Below are 19,358 nucleotides of genomic sequence, written 5' to 3'. Positions count from 1 at the left end.
CCCCCCCGCATAATGAGATGACACTCAGGTGAAACAGGAAGCCGTGTGGGAATCAGAGTGACGCCCCAGCTGCTGGGTGCGTATGGGCCAATCATGGATCCCCTTGCTCTTCCTCTCGGGTAAGGGACCCGAGGTCCTCTGGGTCTGCTCACCCAGCCAGGGATCCTACACCCCACCCTGTCTCCCACTGCTCACCTTGCCCATCACCCCCAGTACATCTCTGGTGTCCTGGATTCCTTGCTCCAGGTACCTGATGGATTTCTTCACCGTGTTTGGATTGTCTGAGGTAAGGTCTATCCAGCCTCTGAGCACGTAGCCCTGGAATGAGAACAGGACCACGAGAAGACCTTGGTGCTACATATCCTTGGCCCAGGCCTATCCCTCCTGCCTCAGTTTCTCAGTCCTTTCCAGTGCTATGCTGAGACCGGACCGGGCACAGCTAATTAGTTCTAGGACGGCCATGTTCTCTGCTGCCAGGACTTCCTACCCACCATTCCACTGCTTGGGTGGCTATTTCCTGTGTCCTCCCCACGCACATCCCGTTACCTGATGAACTGATTGTACACTTTCATAGCAACCCTCTAAGACAGGGTAGAACTGCCCCTTTGAGTTTCTGAGACTGTTCACGGGAGGAGACAGCCCCGTATGTTAGTCTGGGTTGATAGAGAAACAAATTCATAGACACTCATATATGTGTATAGGAAAGAGCTTTATATATAAGAGCAGTTGAATATTGAGAAAATATCCCAGCCTGATCCAGATCAACTCCATAAGTCCAGTATTGGCCCATTTGTCTGATACTAATCTATAAATGGATCACACCAGGAAGTCTTAACAATGTATATTTATGTACATACAATATGTATGTCTGTTTTATGGATAGAGCTAAGATTTGTTTTATGTACCTCCAAGAGCCAAACCTGCCCCATCTTGGGGTGACAGTGCCACCTATCGAGAATGCATGGCCCAGGCAGTGTTTCCTAATGTGGGCGATGCCACCCCGTGGGGGCAGGGCTGCAAAAGCAGATAGTGCCGCTGTATACCCTGCATCACGGGTATAATGCCAGGGTCACCGGGCCACTTTTTCTCTGCAAAGGCTAAGTTGGGAACCAGGATCTTAGACCTAGGTCAGCAAACTGCGGCTTTTTGGAACCTACGTGTGGCCCATCGTTTTCACTTGAAGGATATTCCGACCGTGGTGATTTCATTTGTTTGGAAACATCTGTTTAGGGCTCATGCACGAACAGTTTTTCAATTGCGGTGAGGCGGGGCGGGATTGGCTCTTCGGTCTCTGAAGTTGGCTGAGCCCTGGCTTAGCTAGCCGGAAGCTTGATTCCACCATTAGTGCTTGATGCTCCGATTCCATTAGCATTCTCCTGAGTGGTGAAGTCAGTCCTCTAATGAGGCGCTAACACTTGAGTCTGGAGGAGAGGTGAGGACCAGGGTCCCCATGAATAACCCTGGCTGACTTTCTCTGCCCCTTTGGAGAAAAAGTGAAAAAGAAGACTAACAGGCTTTCCAAAGAGAAGTCGGACGCATAGCACAGGCGAGTCTCATCAGTCTGGGGCTTGAGTCTGCCACGTTTCCTCCTTGCTGGGTACAAACCACAGCCACCCCCTGGGAGCACCCTGAGAGCTACTGAGCTCTCTGGTCAGTATTTCTAGGGACTCCACAGGTGAGGAATGTAGTAAAACCGTGTGTGAGCCTGGGGATGGAGGACCCAAGTCAGTTATAGGCCCCAGTGCTGGCAGGCCAAGGGTGTCAAGCTGCATGAGATGGACTGGCTGCAGTGCACTAAGGACTGGTGGGGACAAGAGCAAACCAAGCAGGCAGCACTGTTACCCAGCCAGGCGCTGCAGGGGACGGGGAGGAATGCAGGCCCAGTGTGGGAAGCCCCTTGGATTTACCAAAGAAGCAAGAAAACTGAGTTTATACGTAAAATGTGATAGTTAGGATTTTTATGTCAACCTGGCCAATAGGAACATGTGGGATGAATCAGGTCGCAGTTTGATTGGAGGGTGAAGAGATAAATGGCTCGGCAAGGTCCGACCCCCTCTCTTGCTCTCTGGTGATTGGAGTGTGCTGCTGCTTTAGCTAGTTCTCTGCCTCAACCTGTGAGCGACACTGCCTGTGGGCCAAGCCAACCCATGGATTGTGTCTCTAGAGCTTGAGGCTCTCCACCACACTGCTGGTGCATACATCGCTTGAGGCAGGTGGATCCTGTCACTTTGCTTTGCTTGAATTCTATATTGCACCTGCTTCGCTAAGCTCCCAAACTACTGACCCACCCTGCTGCTTGCTGCCTGTGGGCAGACTCTGCTTGCCTTGCCCGAGGAAGGACTCTGCTGTCTGCTTCCTTGACCTTGGACCAGACAGCTCACATGCGTTGAAGGACTTCCAGTTTATTAACTGTTCCACAGAAGTGAGTTGAACTGAGCCCTCTGTACTGCTGTGTGGGCTAATTAGCTGTTATATTGCTTCTTGCTGTATAAACCTATCTATATATATATCACAAGTGTCTTGGTTTTGTTTCTCTATAGAACCCTGCCTAACACAGTAAACAACAAAAAAACAAAAACACCCCCCCCAGCCCCCAAAGTCAGCCACGGCTGCAAGATGTAATAAGAAAGAGCTACATATCAGAGAGCTCCAGCCACTGAAACACGTATCTGAAGGTGGGGCTCTGTGAACAAGTGCTGACACATATCCTCTGCTAAGCCCTGAAACCAGGAGGGTAGGGCGTGGGGGTTCTAAGTGACCCAGGACTCCTCAATGCCTGGGCGTGATCTTCTCTCAGCTCCAGGGCCTTCCACAGCGGTAGCAGGCTAGCCCGCTAACTTTGTGCCTGAGCTGGGCTTTCTGACTGTTACCCTTTTTCCCCCACCAGCATCCCGGGTGCGCACCTCTCTGGAGCCCACGGAGACTTTCAGCATGCGGTCCACGCACTCCTTGGCTTTGTCATGGCGGCCCACGAGCCAGAGGAAGAGCCCAGCGTAGTACAGGGCCATCTCTCCCGGAGCCTTCCGGACTTCCTTCAGGCTCCTCTCGAGCTCCTGGAGAGCTTCTCCATCTGTCCCCGCCCCCCGGGAGAGGGTGCAGAGGACGAGTTAGGCAGGCCAGGAGCTTTGCTCTGTGCCCCACAGGCCTCTATGCTTGGACACGGGGCTCTCTTCGTCCCACGCAGCTGGCTACTCACCCGCCTGCGGCCTGGGAGCCAGCAATGCAATGCTGGCCCTGGCCATGTGTCACAGGGCTGCCTGGGCTTTGCTTTCTCAGCCTGCCCTGTCTTCTCTCCTCTGTGCCCAGCAGGGTAGTTGGCATATACCCCCCCCCCCCCAATCATTCTGGGTAGAGAGGAAGTCCTTTTTCATCTCTCTTGGAATGCCTCCCTGCCTCCAGAGAGGTGGAGATGAGGGATTGAGATATTTACAGTGGCCTGAGCGTTCTCTTTTCTCTTTTTATACATCATTTAATTGGGGGCTCGTACAGCTCTTAGAACAACCCAGACATCCACTGTATCAAGCACATCTGTACAGCTGTTGCCATCATCCTTCTCTAAACATTTACTTTCTATTTGAGCCCTCGTTATCAGCTCCTCTCTTTTCCTTTCCCTGCCCCCACTCCCAGCCTGATCTCTCTTGAGCCCCTGGCAGCAGGGGTGGTGGGTGTCTCCCCAAATCTTGGCTTTGAAGAGAGGGTCCCTGTCACCATCACGCTCCTTGCCTATGGGTCTCACGCAGTGTGCGGGGCCCTTGGGGGTGGGGAGGGGTCTTCTAAGAGGCCTCTGGAGAAATGGGAACGGCGGCGACCCTTCCTCACCAGGCTGCAACCTCTCTGCTCAGAGGCCAGTGCAGGCCTGTCTGCAGGCAGCCACTGAGGGCCAGGTCTGGCTGCACTCACCGACGATCTCACAGTTCTTGTGAGCGTAGATGAGGGCCAAGGTGGCGCACAGGGCCGTGTCTGGGTGCTTCCGGATGCTCTCCAGGTCGTTGATGGCGTCCTGCATGCGCTCTGCAAAGAGGCCCCTGCATAGTTATGCTCCTGGGCTCTGGGCTGAGAGCCAGGAGGATCTGCGGCAGGCAGTCCCGTGGGAGACCTTATCAGGGGTAGCCCAGGGCCTGGCCCCACGGGTCTTTCCTGAGTCACAGGAGAGCTTCTGAAAGGCCCCCTCCAAGAGGTGAGATGGTTGCGTGTGCCCCGTGGCTGAGGCTCCTGAAGACCGGAGCTCCTTGGAAGAGCTTTGGCCACCACGGCCCAGCTCCCAGAGTCTACCAGGCTTGCTAATGACCAGGCTGGGATGACTGGCCGGGAGTTTCTGCAGAAGGCACCTCAGGCCACTCCCAACTCCACAAGAGCCACTAAATCTATTTATCCATCCAAGTCCATGTCCATGTGCATGTGCCCATCTACTGACACCAGCCCTGGACCGTTCAGCCATCCCCATCCCCGACTACCTTCTGATGGGCCCTGCTCCTCCCTCTCCCTGTACCACACCTGCCTGCCACCCACGCTTGCCACCCCCCCCCCCTCCTCAGGCTACCGTTCAACTGTCACTTCACACGCAGCCGTCTCTCCACACACTCAGACGGGAAGACTGAGACCCAGAGCAGGGGCTGCAAACACTCTCAGACCTCACGAGTCAACCGGATCAGGATCACTCGGGCTTCTGGGGGAATCGGGCTTTCAGTGGCATGTGTTAGGCTGGAGACCCGCCCTGGGGTCTCTGTCATCCTCAGCAGCAACAGAGGAGGGTGAGGCGGGGTGGGGGCGAGGAAGTGGGACCAGAAACAAATACTATGGCGTCCTTACCTTCCCTGAGGACTCCGTAGGCTTTAAAGAACTGGAGCGCGGGGTCCTGGCCGAATTTCTCCAGACCCATGGCTGCGGTGTGCTGCACATGGCGGAAGTACTTTTCCTGGCTGTAGTAAATGATTGCAGCCTGCGTGAAGGAAGACACCGTGACCCCAGTCACCTCCCTGTCTGTTCTGACCCAGGTAGGGCAGGACTCACCATCTCCCACCCACTCCTGTTCTGCAAAATGATGAGAGAGTGGGTGGTACATCCAGCCCCCTCCTGCCCCTGTGAGCCACTCCGGGCATGCAATTTTCCCGAGGAGCGGATGGAAGGTGTTGGTTTTAGAATCGTCAGCAAATTCAGTTTCAAACAGTGATGGGGAATTCAACTCAGTCTTTGCCTACTAGGAAGGGAATGGGGACAATGAGAGGGCCAATAGAAACATGAAAAACCATACACCAAGCTTCTGGGCTACGAGTGGTGACAGGCTTGCCACCTGCTGGGTACCATGCCAGGCCTGCCTACATCTTTGACAGATGTGGAAGCTGAGGCCCTAGGAGATTCTGGCTTGAAACAGGTGATGCACTGGCAGGGAAGAGATTCCAGAGCACAATCTCACTGTCTCCCAGGTTTGGGGATGCTGAGGTTGCGGACAGATGTGGTATGATAGCAGCCTTGCCGGCCCTGTGAAAGGGCTCAGAGACCAGCCCGAGGGTGACAGGAAGCAGTTGGAACCAGTGGGAGTGATGGGAGCACCTGTACCAGGTACAATGTCAGCGGAGGGGACACCAACATGACTTTCCCAGTGGTTCTCACCTTCCTAAGACAGTTCCTCATGCTGTGGTGACCCCCCAACCATCAAATTATTTTCGGTGCTACTTCTGTAAATTTGCTGCAGGTATGAATCGTAAATATCTGATAGGCAGGATGTATTTTCATTGTTACAAATTGAACATAACTAAACATAATGCATACAGATTAACCACAAAATAGTGTATATAATCACATGTTCTGAAAGATTTGTGCTTTCCGATGGTCTTAGGTGACCCCTGTGAATGTGGGTCGTTCGACCCCCCAAAGGGGTCATGACCCACAGATTGAGAACCACTGCTCTATGCCCTGGTGGCGCAGTGGTTACATATTGGGTTGCTAACTGCAAGGCCAGAAGTTTGAAACCACCAGCTGCTCCCTGGGGAAAAGATAAGCTTTCTACTCCAGTAAAGAGTCAGTCTCAGAAACCCACAAGGGGTGGTGCTAGCCTGTCTCTTAGGGTGGCTAGAGTTGGAATTGACAGAGAGTGGTTTTTTTGTTTTGTTTTAATGTACTCCAGTAAGAGCGGTGAGTAATTGCCTGGTTTTGTCTGCACAAATGACACACACTGTTGCTTTTGTTCCTGGTGCTGTTCTTATAATCACTGACTTTAGTCACATTTTCTGGTGTGTTAGCTATATTTTTGTGGAGATTGTGAACCTATCTCAATTACCTTTTGGCGAATGCAGTAGTACTAGGGAAAAGGAGTATAAAAAGGCTTCTATTCAGTGATTAACACGGTTGCTATGGATAATATAATTCATTACAGAAAAATCTTACAAAGCAGTTGTCTTTATTTTTTTTAGCTGTTGTCTTTAGTATTCAGACGATCTAAGAAATAGTACCTTTAAGCAACTGACAACACTACCACAGATTACTCTATGACGAAAATGGAGAATGAAGATTACTAAGGATTCTGTAAGGTCTGGTTGGTACCAGAGGAAGTCCACAGGTGACACCGTGGGTGTGTGACACCAACCAAGCCGCGCGCGCGCGGCACCATTGGTTGGAATGGCTAAGCTGGGGGCATAAGTGATCAGATAAGGTTGTTTTTTTTCCCCCAAAAACCACGCTGTATTGTATTGGTGGTGAACAGGGCCGGTGCAGAGACCAGTTAGAGGGGCTGTCGCAGGTGCTTAGCGCAGAGATGGGTTAGGCGATCAAAGAAGTGGGTGAACTGGGGAGACGTTTGGGAAGTGACATTTCTTGCTGGGCTTGAGAGATGGGTTTGAGCAGAGGCAGGGGATCGGTTTGGGGGACCCCAAGGAGGCGGATGCTGGGGAACGGTGACGCGATAATGGACGCTTTAGTTTGGGAAGACCCAAGCGAGGATTTGGGGCTCGGGGCGCACAGGGGGCATCGGAGAGGAGGCCGTCGCCGGGGAGAGAGCGCGCAGAGAGAGGCGCTGGGACCGCCTGTAGCTGCAGGAACTGAGGGGGTCGGTCCTGCAGGACCGAAAGGGGGGGGGGTCACCGAGCAGGAGCAGTCACAGAGGTGGCCGCCGAGGCACAGGGGCGGGGACCGGGGCCAGGGGCGGGGTGTCCCGAGAGGGAGCGGCCGGCAGCGCCGGGCCCACGCACCATAAGGGAGGCGTCATCGTCGCTCATCTCGAGCCGAGCGGCTCCGCGTCCGCGTCCGGGTCTGGAGAGGCGGCGCGGCGCCCGATTCCCGACTCAAGGTCCTGGCACGCCCTTCGCGGCCGGAAGTTGGAGGCGCGCGCGTCCTTGGAAACGGCGCAGCCGCCTGGTTGCTAGGTGGTGGCGTCGGAGGCGGGCGTAGCGCGGGAGCCACGTGACCAGGCGCTGGTAATCAAACCCAGAGAGCGCCAGTCCGCGCAGTCGGCGCCGAGGCCTGCGGGGTCCCAGCCGCCCCGGGGGACGCGGGCGCCCGAGCCGAGCCGCGGCCATGGGCCTGGGTGCCAGCGCCGAGCAGCCTGCGGGCGGCGACGAGGGCTTCCACCTGCATGGGGTGAGTGGCGACGGCGACCTTGGATGGGCGCCCGCGGGTGGGGACTCCAAGCGGCGCCAGGGTTCCGGGTGGCAGGCGGTGCCCTCTTCCCGGAGGAGCCGCCCGGGCGAGGCGGCTTCGCTGGACGCCTGGCTCCCGGCCCGTGTGCGGCCGCGGCCGAGCCGAGCGGCCGCCCCGAGTGCCAACTGTGCAGGAAGCAAGGGCGCTTCCTGGCCGGGCCCCGCCGGACTGGCACGCTGCCCGGAGAAGGAGGGGTGTGCCCCAGTCGGGACCCCTTGATGCGCTCGGGATGCCTTTAGGATCGCTTGCTGGGTGCCGCGCGCCCTGCTAGGCCTCGCGCGGCGAGAGTCTGAACGCCGGGGACCGGGCGGAGCAGCCCGGGAAGGGGAAGACGGGGCGGGGGGAGCCGGTGGAATGTCGTGGAAGCTGAGCGGAGCGCGTTTGCAGCGGAGGGAGGCCCTCCTGAGTGAGGGAGACCTTGGGAAGTTAGCCAAGGCTGGAGGGAGAATGTCTTTTCGATGTCACACTAGGAGATCTGATGCGATCAGCCCAGGGGAAAAATGCAGGAGGCCGTAGGAGTCTGGCTGGGAAGGAAGGAATGACGTCTCGGGACAGATAGAGGGCCTCCGTGGGAAGGACCCCCTTTCCCTAGTGAAAAGCCATAGATGCAAGGATGGGTGTAGGCAGGTAAGATGGCCAGTGTGGCACCTGTTGTGAAGGGAGGCTCTGTTAATACCAGGAAGGTGGGTTGATTTAGAGGACCCCAGGGTCGCTGGGATTTATGCCTGCCCGTGGGCTTTCTCTGGTGGCCATGAAGGCAAGGCTCTGAGCATTAACAGCGGGCATTCGTATCCTACCCCAGAGGTTGTCCAACAGGTCTGATGGGAAGCAAAGGAATTGGGACTATTATCGGCCAGAGGGTAGGTGCTGGTAGGCGTGGCTTGGGCGTCCTGATGGGAAGGGACAGTGGGGATTCCAGATGGGCATTGGGCAAAAGCAAAGATTCTCCAGCCCACATTGTGTGGCAGCAGGTTCGGAGGACTCCATGGACTTCCCTTTGGACATTAGGCAGGGAGAGAAGAAACATAAACACATAGTTGGTATGTGCCACGGAGTAAATTCCCACTCAGGGACGCCCTCTAGGACAGAGTAGAGCTGCCCCGGAGGGTTTCCTAGGTCACCCTTCGAGGAGCAGGTGGCCAGGGCTGTTCTCCCACTGAGCAGCTGCTGGGTGGGCTCCGACTTCCTATCTTTTGGTTATCCGAGCACGTAGGCATTATACCACCAGGGTCTAGTGTGATGGGTGGGTCGTGATCCCGGCATGAAAGAAAAATAAAGCCAGGGATAAACTGTGAGGAGCACGAGGTGCTTTTCCATCCCCCGATCAGGAAAGGACTGGTCCAGTAGACGTTCCTCATAGGCGTCAGAAGGAAGGACCGAGCGGCTGGTGCATACAGATGTCTGCGGGGAGCATGTTCCTGGTAGTGGGACTAGCCAGTGTAGAGGTTCTGAGAAGGCTGCTTGGTGTGTCTGCAGGTGAGCAAGGAGGTGAGACTGGTTTGGGCAGTGTGAGGAGGAGAGGCACAAAGGATGGGGCCGCTCGGGTAGGACGTCACACCTTGTCCCCATTTTATTCTGAGATGTTGGAGGGTTTAAGTGAATGAGACATTGACCCACGTGTGTGTGTGTGTGTGTATGTGTGTGTATAACTGAATCAGTGTACTTCATGCTATAAATATTGATATTTCCATTACGTGCCAGGAGACTTCACCCTGAGGATTTAGAATTGCAGAGGCTTCACAAGGGAACAGCTGTTAGGGGGCAGGGGTTCGGAGCTGGGCTCTGGGTTGACATTCCTGGGGTCCGATTACTGTAATCCTGAAATCCCATTATGGCTCCTCGGCTTTAAATTGGCATTGTTAAAAGAATTAATTGAGAAGGAAAGCAGACACCCTGACACCCCCCAGCCCTCTTTAGGTGCTGGCTGCTGCCATTGTTAATGACATGCATGCCCTGCAGAGTGATCAGGAGGGGTAGTGTGTTGGAAGAGGCACAAGGTCTGGGGCTGCAGGGTTGGGGGTGATGGGGACCCCAGATGGAGGGAGGGAGAGCATGCAAGGGAGGGAGGTGGTAGTTATGGGTATGAGAGTAGGATGGGTCGAGGCATGTCTGGTTCCAACTGTGGAGCCCAGTGGGTGATGGCGAGGCTCAGGGAGTGGGCAGCCCAGCTGAGGCAGGCAGAGAAGGCCTCGGGAGGTGAGGGGTGGAGGTGCTGGTGGGCTGGTGGCGGTCTGAGTCCCTTGGTCTTCATTAAGGACAGCAGTGTGACATTAGGCCAGGAGGCTAGAGGGCTAGCCCCATTCTCTGGAGCAAGCAGGGGCCTCTCCCCAGGGAGGTAGGTGGCATCAGAGAGAAGTACCCTTCTTCCCCAACACACACAAGCTAGCCCTGATTAACTGTCCTTTAAAAGAGAAACTCCACCCCAGCGTGTCTGGAGGGACGGAAGCTGGGTTGGGGCTCCTTTGGGGTACTGGCTGCACCTTGGCTCCGGCACCAAGCCGTTCTTGCTGGCCTTGCATTCACTGGAAACCTTTGCTGCTTCGGGGTGTGTGTGTGTGTGTGTGTGTGTTGGCATGGGGGGCCATTCAACTGGTAATCCCACAGGAGTGAGTCTTCTTTCCAGTGGTCAGTGATTGTGGCCTGAAGGCTCCACAGGCCTATTCTCAGACCGGCCTCCATCACTTGGGGGAACCTCAGCCTGGAGAGGCTGGTGGGCTTGCAGAAGTACTGCGCCCCCCCCTCCCCCCATCTTAACCCCCTGAGGCCAAAGGAGAGCTGAGCTTTCTCCAGGGGCCACCTGAACCCAAGGCCCCTTGCTGGGTCCTCGCTGATGCCTGTCCTACGATGCCCACAGCCAAAGGCCTGAGGGCATGGGGCCCTCCTTCAGGGCCCTGGACCCTGGGATAGAGACCTCAGCCGTTCAGGAAATGAGCGCTGGTGGCATAGCAATGAAAGCTTGCGGCTGCTCACCAGAAGTGTACATTGCAACCCCCGTCAGCTGCTCCCTGCCAGAAAGATGAGGCAGTCTGCATTCATAAAGATTGACAGCCTCGGAACCCCACAGGGACCGTTCTACTCTGTCCTGTAGGGTCGGTGGCTCTTGAAGGCAAGCATTGTCAGTGGGGATTGGAGATGGCTTTCCGCCCATCTTGCAAGGCCTGATGGTGGCCACTTGAGAGACAGTGTGTGCTCAGGATTTCCGGGAAGGCCAGGGAGGGTGCCCATCGGCCTGGGAGGGGAGGTTTGTTTGGGATGTGGGCAGTGGTCGGACCTTGAGGTCCTGTCACTCCTGCCTGAGGCCCTCCAGGATATGGCTGAATGTTGCCTTCCCTGGCTCCACGCCCGGGCCTGCCTACTTCCACTGCATGCCGGGACCCTCTCTCCTTCCCTGTTCACAGCCAAACCTTCCAGGCTTCCTGCTGGCCCCAGCCCAGCCCTCTGCTCCCCATATCGCCCAGAGCTGCCTAGAGTTTCCTGTGGGGCATCCCTGGAAGCTTGTGTGGTTCGTGCGCAGGGAAGAGCCAATTCCTAAGAAAAAAAACTCATGTCCAGGAAGGCGGCCAGGGGAGCTGGAGCGGACCCCAACAGTGCCACTGCCAGTGCCCTGCGGCTCTGCCTGGTGTGGCCTCCCCAGGAGGGTCATGCCAGGCATGTGCCCGCGTGGAGATCGGGCCATGGTGAGGGACCAGGGCAGGGGCACTGACCGGTCTGAGCAGTGACTGGGACCTCCTGTGTGCCAGGTGCAGGAGAACTCCCCCGCCCAGCAGGCAGGCCTGGAGCCCTACTTTGACTTCATCATCACCATCGGACACTCAAGGCTGGTGAGTGCCAACCCCCGCCACCTGCCAGCCACCCTCAGCTGACCAAACCTCTCTCAACCTCCTCCCAGGGCTGTACTTAGGGCTGACTTACCTGGAGCTCAGTCCTTGTCTGGCGTGGGTGGGTGGGGTGGGTGGGGTGGGTGGGCTGAGGGTAGATGGACTCTTGGCAGGGCCACGAGGCCTACAGTGTCTCCTCCAGGGGTGCCCGGAGGGATGGGACCCCAAAGGCTTTTTATTTGCGGCAGTGTGTTTTCTCTCGAAGACTCAGGAGACTCGGGAAGGTTGAGCAGTGCGTGATGGTGCTGGACTTGGCTGTTGGGTGGGGGGTGCCCGCAGGGCCAGACTCAGTGGCTGCTGGCCACCAAGGCCCTTGCCCCCATCGCAGGCCTAGACCTGTCTGAGAGGTCGTTCAGGCCTGGTGGGAACTGGGAGTGAGCCCCACTGCCCTTCCCCCCTCCCCCGCCCCCCCAACGTGGCAGAACAAGGAGAACGACACGCTCAAGGCGCTGCTGAAGGCCAATGTGGAGAAGCCCGTGAAGCTGGAGGTGTTCAACATGAAGACCATGCGGGTGCGCGAGGTCGAGGTGGTGCCCAGCAATATGTGGGGCGGCCAGGGCCTGCTAGGCGCCAGCGTGCGCTTCTGCAGCTTCCGCAGGGCCAGCGAGCAGGTGTGGCACGTGCTGGTGAGTGTGGCGCCAGGGGGCAGCCTGAGGGCCAGGTGTGTGGGTGGAAGGAGGCCGGCTGCACCAGAGGCGCTTAGGAGGTGGGCGGGGCGTGCAGGCCGCCCTGGAGGTGGGCTAGCATCCTATTGGTGGGTGTGGGAGAGGGGCGGGGCCTGGGAGGACCAGGGGCCTGGTTCGCTGAGGGCTTTGTGAGGGCGGGGCTAGTGTTTCCGAACTGCGTCTTCACAGGTCACGACCATTCCTGACCACTGGAACAGTGCGCGGCCTCTTGTTAGCCTTTGACGTTGGACGGCCCCTTGCCCTTTTCCTAGCTTGGTTTCTTATTGTCGAAGGTGGCGTGGGGATCAGCTACAGGAAGGGTTGGACACACGGGCGCTCCGGAGGCAGCTACTATTTCTCTCTCTCTCTCTATATATGAATGTCTGTCTAGATATACATGTATATATACATATGAAGGCTTAAATAGTTCATGGAAAAATTCTATTACCTTTTAATACCATTTTTTCCACAAACTTTTCAAAGCGTCTTTGTACATATTGGGTGTACATGTGCAGGGGTTTAAAAAAATTCACGGAAGATGGAATTAAAAGATGGTAGAATTTTTCTATAACATTTCCGGAGGCCTTTTTTTTGTGTGTGTGTGTGTGTGTGTGCATATACACGCGCATAACACGTGTGTGTATGTTTGTATGCAAACCCCCAGCCCTCCGGTCTATTCGGACTCATAGTGATCCCATGGATTTCCAAGGCTGTGAATCTTTACGTCTTTATGAGGGCTGACAGCCCACTCAGCTGGTGGGCTCCATCCACGGGCCAGCAGTCCAGTGCTTAACCCACTGCCCCTTTGCCCTCTCTCCCGGCGAGCCTCAGGTACTCCATTGCTAGGTGCTGCTGGCACGCACGTGTCTTGCTTCCACACTTGTCGATGGTGCCCAGTCTCAGAACCTGGTGACAGGAGGGTGATGAGACCTGGAGAGTGCACCCCACTCCCCACCTCACTAACTGGCATGGTTAAGTTCCAAAGGCCCAGTTGTTGTGTGAGAGTTGCCAGAGATTATCTAAGAGTTGAGGTACCAGATCTTGGGCACTGGTACCCCACAGACCCCACTGGATGTGGGAGTGGGTGATGGAGGAAGGGGCTGGGAGTCCTCCTCGTTGCCTGGGGAAGCAACTCCCCGCCCAGCCCCAGGAGCCTGACATGATTCTTACCCCAGGACGTGGAACCATCATCACCCGCCGCACTTGCGGGCCTGCGCCCCTACACAGACTATGTGGTTGGCTCTGACCAGATCCTCCAGGAGGTGAGCAGGGGGCCCCCCAGATGGGGTATGGAAAGTTCTGCCCCAAAAGTGGAACTCAGGCTCTGTGTTCCCCACAGTCTGAAGACTTCTTTACACTCATCGAGGCCCACGAGGGGAGGCCCTTGAAGCTGATGGTGTATAACTCGGAGTTGGACTTCTGCCGGGAGGTGACTGTGACTCCCAACGCAGCCTGGGGTGGAGAGGGCAGGTACTTCCAGGGGTCAGAGGGCTGCAGGACTGGGTCAGGGGCCAGGGGTGGAACTGACCAGTGGTGGCATGGACTACCAAAGTCCTGTGGCAGAGGTGGAGGGCTGGGACCGAGGTCCAGGGGACTTGAGGCTGGCCGTTGGCCTAGGGGGTACTCTTGCAGCTCCTCCTTGCTGCCACTGGACAGAGGGGGCAGGGATAGGGAGGGCTGTGGGCCCATGCCCTTGGATTTGGTGTCTCTGACCCTCCGCAGTCTTGGGTGTGGCATTGGCTATGGATATCTGCACCGGATCCCCATCCAGCCCCCCGGCCACCCCAGGCAGCCATGTGGTCCTGCACAGTCCAGACCTGCCCCCACGGACTTCTCTGGCTGCCTGGCTTCTCCTGATGTGGAGATGAACTCCAGCCAGGGAGACTACATAGAGGTAGGTGGGTAGGTGTGTGTATGTGTGTGTGTATGTATGTGTGCCTGTCTGTCTGTCTTTCTGGTAGCTGGGAGGGAGGGAGGAGTGTCCTGTGGGCAGAACGTCCAGTGGGCAGAGATTGCCTCTGCTTCGAAGACCTTGTGGGAGTAGGTGGGCCACGCTGGGCTCACTTTCCCCTGGGTCTTTGCCTCTGCAGTGGAGCCTCAGGGATGGGCTGCTGGGCCTCGCCTCACCTTGTGCCCCACAGGGAGGCTGGTTCAACTGTGCTCTGGTGCAGTGGCTCTTTGCCCAGGTCTGCAGGGCAGTGCTGGGCTGCCCGCTAGGACTGAGCCCAGGGGATGCAAGGATTGCACTCCAGGCACCGCTGAACCCGGGGTCACTGATGGGGGCCCAGGCAGCAGCGGGAACATGCTAGGGCCAGGCGGGGCTTCTCATCAGGAGAGTGCACAGTGCCCCTCTGGTGTGGACACTGAAGGCAGGATCAGACCACGTGGCTCTGGCCTGCTTCACAGTCCCTGGCAGGGGAGGGACGGATCTGAGCAGCGCTCCCCTTCCTGCAGGAAGGACAGTGTTCATGAAGCAGGGACAGGCTGGTGTGTGGAGGCTGAGCTGTATAACCTGTCACCCCCGACCCCCGCCACTGCCCTGACAGCCCCTATCTGACTCTGCCAGGCTCTGCTGCAGGCACCTGACTCCCTCTCGGAGGCATTGCACCCCGAGCCTGGGAGCCCCAGCCAGACGGCCCCAGACCTGGAGGGACTCCTGTGTGCCACAGAGACCCTCCTTCAGCCCCCGCCACCCCTGCAGCGAGTTATGGACCCAGGTACTGGCAGGCCCTAGGGAAGTGGACCCTCGCTCAGGGCTAGGCAGGCATGGGCTGCCCTCAGGACCGGCTGACCCATTCTCACTGGTGCCACCATCTCGGCAGGTGACGCACTCCGGTCCTCCTAGGTCGCATGGTAGAGTGGGGAGAGGGGGCAGGGCAGGGTCTGGGCCCACCAGCCTTGTGCTACTCCCAGTGTGCCCCACCCCGGGGTCTTTTAGAAACAGGCAGGGGAGTTTCTCTGGGGCCGGGTAGGTGCCAGATGTGGAAGCAACGTGGTGGGGGGCCCGGGTCACAGCTGGCTGGCAGTCAGGGGCTTGGGCTATGCCTCCCCACAGGCTTCCAGGACGTGTCCGGCATCTCCCTCTTGGACAACAGCAACACGGGTCTCTGGCCCAGCACAGCCCCATCCACAGCCGCCCCCGCCTCGGGGCCAGAGGACGCGGGCTCCAGCAGTGGGTCTCAGGAGCGGGGCGGTGAGTGGCTGGCTGGAGGCTGCTCCAATGGCTCACCCGAGATGGGTTGGCTTCTGGATCGTGCATTTGGGCACTGGGCCACCCTGTCTGCTGCCAGCCCCAGGGGCCTGCAGGCCTCCTCAGCCCCAGCCTCTGTGTTTCAGGTGAAACCACGTGGTCCGGGTCCGAGTTTGAAGTTTCCTTCGCAGACAGCCCGGGTGCCCAGGCCCAGCTGGACCACCTGCCCCAGCTGACCCTCCCCGATAGCCTCACCTCCACAGCTTCTCCCGAAGATGGGCTTTCTGCAGAGCTACTTGAAGCTCAGGCCGAAGAGGAGCCGGAGGAGAGCACAGAGCCCTCAGATTTGGGAATGGAGACGGAGGGGCCAGCCAGTCAGGCCCAGACCTCTGCCCCAGAGTAACGCCTGATAGCACCCCAGCTGCGTGGAGCTTTCAGCTGCTGGCGTTGCGCAGCTGCTGAGCAGACCCCCCTGCTTGTGATCTCCAGGTGTATCTGCTTTAGGGACAGACGAGTACCCATGTCTGAGGGCGTCAGGTCTTGGTGTGGCAGAGTGCAGGGAGCAGATTAAATGTGTGTTGTGCAGGAACTGCTGTGGCAGCTGGAAGGGGTCCACTGCTTGGGGGTGGGGTGGAGCCTGGGCCGGTAGTGATGGACTTTGGGGGGCAAGGGGCACCTTTGGGCCACGTACCTCCCAAGTCCAGCGCTTGCTCGTGCTTTGGACATTTGAGAGCCCAGGAGGCGGCAAGGCTCAGGCACGACCTCATGTGAAGATGGCAGGGAGCCTGAGCAGGGCTGCGGGTGGGGAGGGCGGGCATCTTGAGTCTCATGGCAGCCAGCCTCTGGCTGTGGTGGAGAGAGCTCCCAAGCCCTGTGCACCGACTCAGTGCACTCCTGTTGGGCACATGCCCCTGTGCCCCTCTGTCCCTGGCTGGCCAGTTTATGGCAGACCTGGATGGAGGGCAGAGGCCACCTCCCCCCCGAGGTGTGAATCCTGGCTCTTCAGCCAAGGTTCAGGTGCACCTGGTGGGACCACTGTCAGCTCCTGGATCTGCACAGGGACTTCTACAGAAGGGACGATGCAGCCCCGATGCAGGAAAATCCCATATTCATTCACAGTCAACTTAGGCAAACTGGATCTCTTCACACAGCTCCACCCAGGAAGGACGCTGAGGCCTGGATGAGGGCACGAGTGGAGGCGGGCCCCTCTGCTTCTCCAATGGAAGGGGGAGGGGCCTGTTACCCTACCTCATCCCCACGTGCCCTGGGTGGCCTTGCCAAAGAACTCAGTCTGCTCCACGGCACGACCCAGTCCTCTGCTGCCCCGGGCTGAGGGACTTCCGCCCATTCCTCCCCCCATGCCTGTCCAGTTGGAAGTCCCACCTTCAGGTTGTGTCTGTACCCCCCAGGAAACCCAGGTGCACAGGACTGGGGCCCATCTGTATCCTGACCACAGTGCACCCTGGAGAGCACAGGCCAAGGATTTGGAGGGAGGGCTCCCAATTAGCCAGCACCTCAAGCTTTAAGCACCATGGCTGCATTCAGAACCAGCCCATGTCCAGTCCCCTAGGGCAGCCGATAGGGCTGCACAACAGTGAAGCCATTGTGGCCGCAGCCCACTGCTGGAGTCTGGCTCCCAGCCTGTCTGGGGCCCAGCAGCGCCGATCTGCAGGAATCTCCTAGAGAGAACAGGGCCACCCCCCCTCCCCCCAGGAGCCAGCTTCCTTTCCAAGTGCTGCCCTCTCCTGCGGCTTTTGGGTTCGTGCCCCCCCCACCCCCAGGATTGGAGATAATGTGGACTTCCAGGGTCAGCTCAAAACCGGCCGAGGCCTCTTAGGTCTGTAATCGCTATGAAGGAGAATGACAAATGGAGGAAAAAAAATGTCTATGAGTGATGTCTAAAGCCTTTATTCTATACAACTGTGAATACAGATTTCCCCCACCCTTTTCGCATTGCAGACTGACATTTTCTGGAAATTGCATTACTGGTTTGATCAAAAGGGTGTGTGTGTGTGTAGAACCATGCTGGGGTGGGGTGGGGTGTCCAATCGATGACGGGGAATGTGGCTGCTCCGTGAGGCTCGGCAGAGTGCACCTCTCCAGTTGAGCCCACTCCTCTACCTCACGGGCCCCTCATGCAAACAAGGAAGGGCTGGTAAGGGAGCTGCGTTTGTTCGTTCCGCCATTAATCTGTAACTATTGCTAAAAAATGCGCACCCAAAGTGCACGGTGGTATCCAACAGATAGGTAGAAAGAACCTGTTAAAAAAGTGGGCTGCTCTCTGCTGGAGGGAGAAAGGCCACGGCCGCTCCCTGGAAACAGGACCCCGCCTCTGCTCACTGCTTCAAAGCTCGGGGGCCTACTTACTTCCCAAGAAAGCTGACCAGCAGTGAGGGAACCCTGTGTGGATCAGGATGTCTTGACCAGGAATACCTGGGTCAGGGGCCCATCAGCTGTCCCCAGCTGGACCTGTGGCAACGTAGAAAAAAAAAAGCCCTCCCTGGCCCCTGCTGTTGTGGGGACAGGCCGCACACAAGCTGGGGAGGGGATTGGACCGGAGAAAACTGCCCTCTGAAGGCACTTGTGCTTCTGGCTTCGAATAGGAGGCTTGTCTGACCGCGGTTTTTGGGAGTGGACCATTTATTCCGAATACAAATGACCTCGGGGAGAATCCAAAGTAGTTTTTCTGCCAAGAGTTAAAGTGTTTATCCCCAATTAGCTACATTATGTACAAGATCCAAATGACTCTGAAAGCTTCAGATTGTTAGAAAGAACCGTGAAAAGCAGCTCTGGACACAGGTACAACAACAAAAACCTGCATATAAAACTCTGGAAAAACAAACATGTACACTTCTGGGGTATGAGTATCAAATCAAGTCACTGTGAGAGCTCTTTACCCAGACACCATAATTTTTAAGTAGCATTCAAAGGAAATGAAAATATCATCGTGGTCTGAAGTCCCGACAGTGTAGGCTGCTCCCTGGATCAGGCATCAGGGAGCACGAAGCTGGGAACTGCAGGAGTGAGGCCGCCGTGCTTCCCCGGGGCTGTCTCACGGCCCAGAGTGTGGGAACGCTGTGCTGGCCAGTCGGTGGGGCAAGCAACCTGCCGTGATCCAGCCCCTGGAATCTCAACAGCGCTTCCTACAAGAACATATCTGAGATGCGGTATTAAAAACAAGCCCAATATTAACCATTTATTATGAAATGGGCTGGCTCTCAAATTGTGCAGCAGCAAATTCCCATTAAAATAACTTTTCCACGGTGAGAACTATTTTTTTTATGACAAACTTGGAAAAAAAGCCTTCATCGGTACTGCGTGAATGGAATGTCCTCTTAGAAAAGCTACAGAGCACGTGGGTTGGGAGTATGTTTGAAACACAGTGACAGAGAGGTGGCCGACCAGTGTGTCTTCATCACGTGCTGGCAGACAGACGAGGTCCTTGGAAACACCAGGAGGCAGCAGGCTGCACTGGCCTGTGCCATCAGTCCTCTGTGTATCTTGTGAGCCATGTACGTCTACGGGAGGGGGTCCTCTTCTCGCCGGTGTCTGCCTCCCTGGGGACAGTTTAATCTACACAAGGAGACTGGTGCCTATTTTACATCTCAATTAGTCACTTCCGTGGCAAGATACTCCTGGTCCATGAGAAGTCTTGCTCCTGAGGGGGCTCAGTGGGCTTCCTAGGACTACTCTCGGGGCCACAGAGAAGGGTCAGTACACGAATACCCAGGAGTGTCTGTAGCCCTTCACGTTGACTTCTGGCGGTAATGGAGGGTGAGGTCACCTCCGCTCTTCCATATGAAGTGCTTCACGGTGCGGAGGTCCATATTGGGATCTAAAACCTGAACAGCGAGAAAGAAAACATTTTTGAAGCCTCTATACAACGAATTCAGGGCTTCTCCCTGGGGGGATCCGGCCGATTTCCTCCCCTCCCTCCTGGCAGCCTGTCCTCACTGACCCTGCTTCCACGCATGCAGGAGGAGCTGTGGCCCC

At 56.9% G+C, this 19,358-nt stretch overlaps 3 protein-coding genes across 5 annotated transcripts in view; 1 reads left to right on the top strand and 2 right to left on the bottom strand.

Annotated features, from left to right (window-relative positions):
• Positions 1-7,254, bottom strand: part of TTC21A (tetratricopeptide repeat domain 21A) — a 46,147-nt gene extending 38,893 nt beyond the window's left edge. For both annotated transcript variants that reach the window (XR_006680541.1, XM_030886950.2), the window contains exons 1-5: positions 7,185-7,254; positions 4,810-4,939; positions 3,901-4,011; positions 2,904-3,070; positions 196-318 (exon numbers count right to left, since the gene is read on the bottom strand). Coding sequence is in view for 1 of the 2 variants with exons in the window: in XM_030886950.2 (XP_030742810.1) it covers positions 196-318; positions 2,904-3,070; positions 3,901-4,011; positions 4,810-4,939; positions 7,185-7,211 (558 nt within the window). In the remaining variant the exon portion in view is untranslated. The remainder of the gene's footprint in view (positions 1-195; positions 319-2,903; positions 3,071-3,900; positions 4,012-4,809; positions 4,940-7,184) is intronic.
• A 239-nt stretch (positions 7,255-7,493) lies between these two features.
• Positions 7,494-17,312, top strand: GORASP1 (golgi reassembly stacking protein 1). Of its 2 annotated transcripts, none has more exons than XM_004708677.2 (9): positions 7,494-7,572; positions 11,373-11,453; positions 11,933-12,136; positions 13,351-13,437; positions 13,515-13,645; positions 13,898-14,069; positions 14,742-14,892; positions 15,231-15,368; positions 15,512-17,312. In XM_004708677.2, exons 1-9 carry the CDS (start codon positions 7,510-7,512, stop codon positions 15,766-15,768), a joined length of 1,284 nt encoding a protein of 427 aa, XP_004708734.1. In that variant the 5' UTR covers positions 7,494-7,509; the 3' UTR covers positions 15,769-17,312. The 2 variants fall into 2 exon arrangements, with proteins under 2 accessions (XP_004708734.1, XP_045150996.1); XM_045295061.1 differs by having other exon boundaries at positions 7,510-7,572; positions 11,379-11,453.
• The window catches only part of WDR48 (WD repeat domain 48), a 51,371-nt gene continuing 49,270 nt past the window's right edge, over positions 17,258-19,358 (bottom strand). Inside the window, exon 19 of the mRNA XM_004708569.4 lies at positions 17,258-19,207. Within this exon, the coding sequence (XP_004708626.1) occupies positions 19,112-19,207 (96 nt within the window). The 3' untranslated portion in view covers positions 17,258-19,111. The remainder of the gene's footprint in view (positions 19,208-19,358) is intronic.

Source organism: Echinops telfairi, unplaced genomic scaffold (genome assembly GCF_000313985.2).
Source record: "Echinops telfairi isolate 266 unplaced genomic scaffold, ASM31398v2 ScPeMD7_4225;HRSCAF=4972, whole genome shotgun sequence".
NCBI lineage: Eukaryota > Metazoa > Chordata > Mammalia > Afrosoricida > Tenrecidae > Echinops > Echinops telfairi.
The sequence above is the reverse complement of the archived record's forward strand: the minus strand, read 5'-3'. Positions and strand labels throughout refer to the sequence as shown.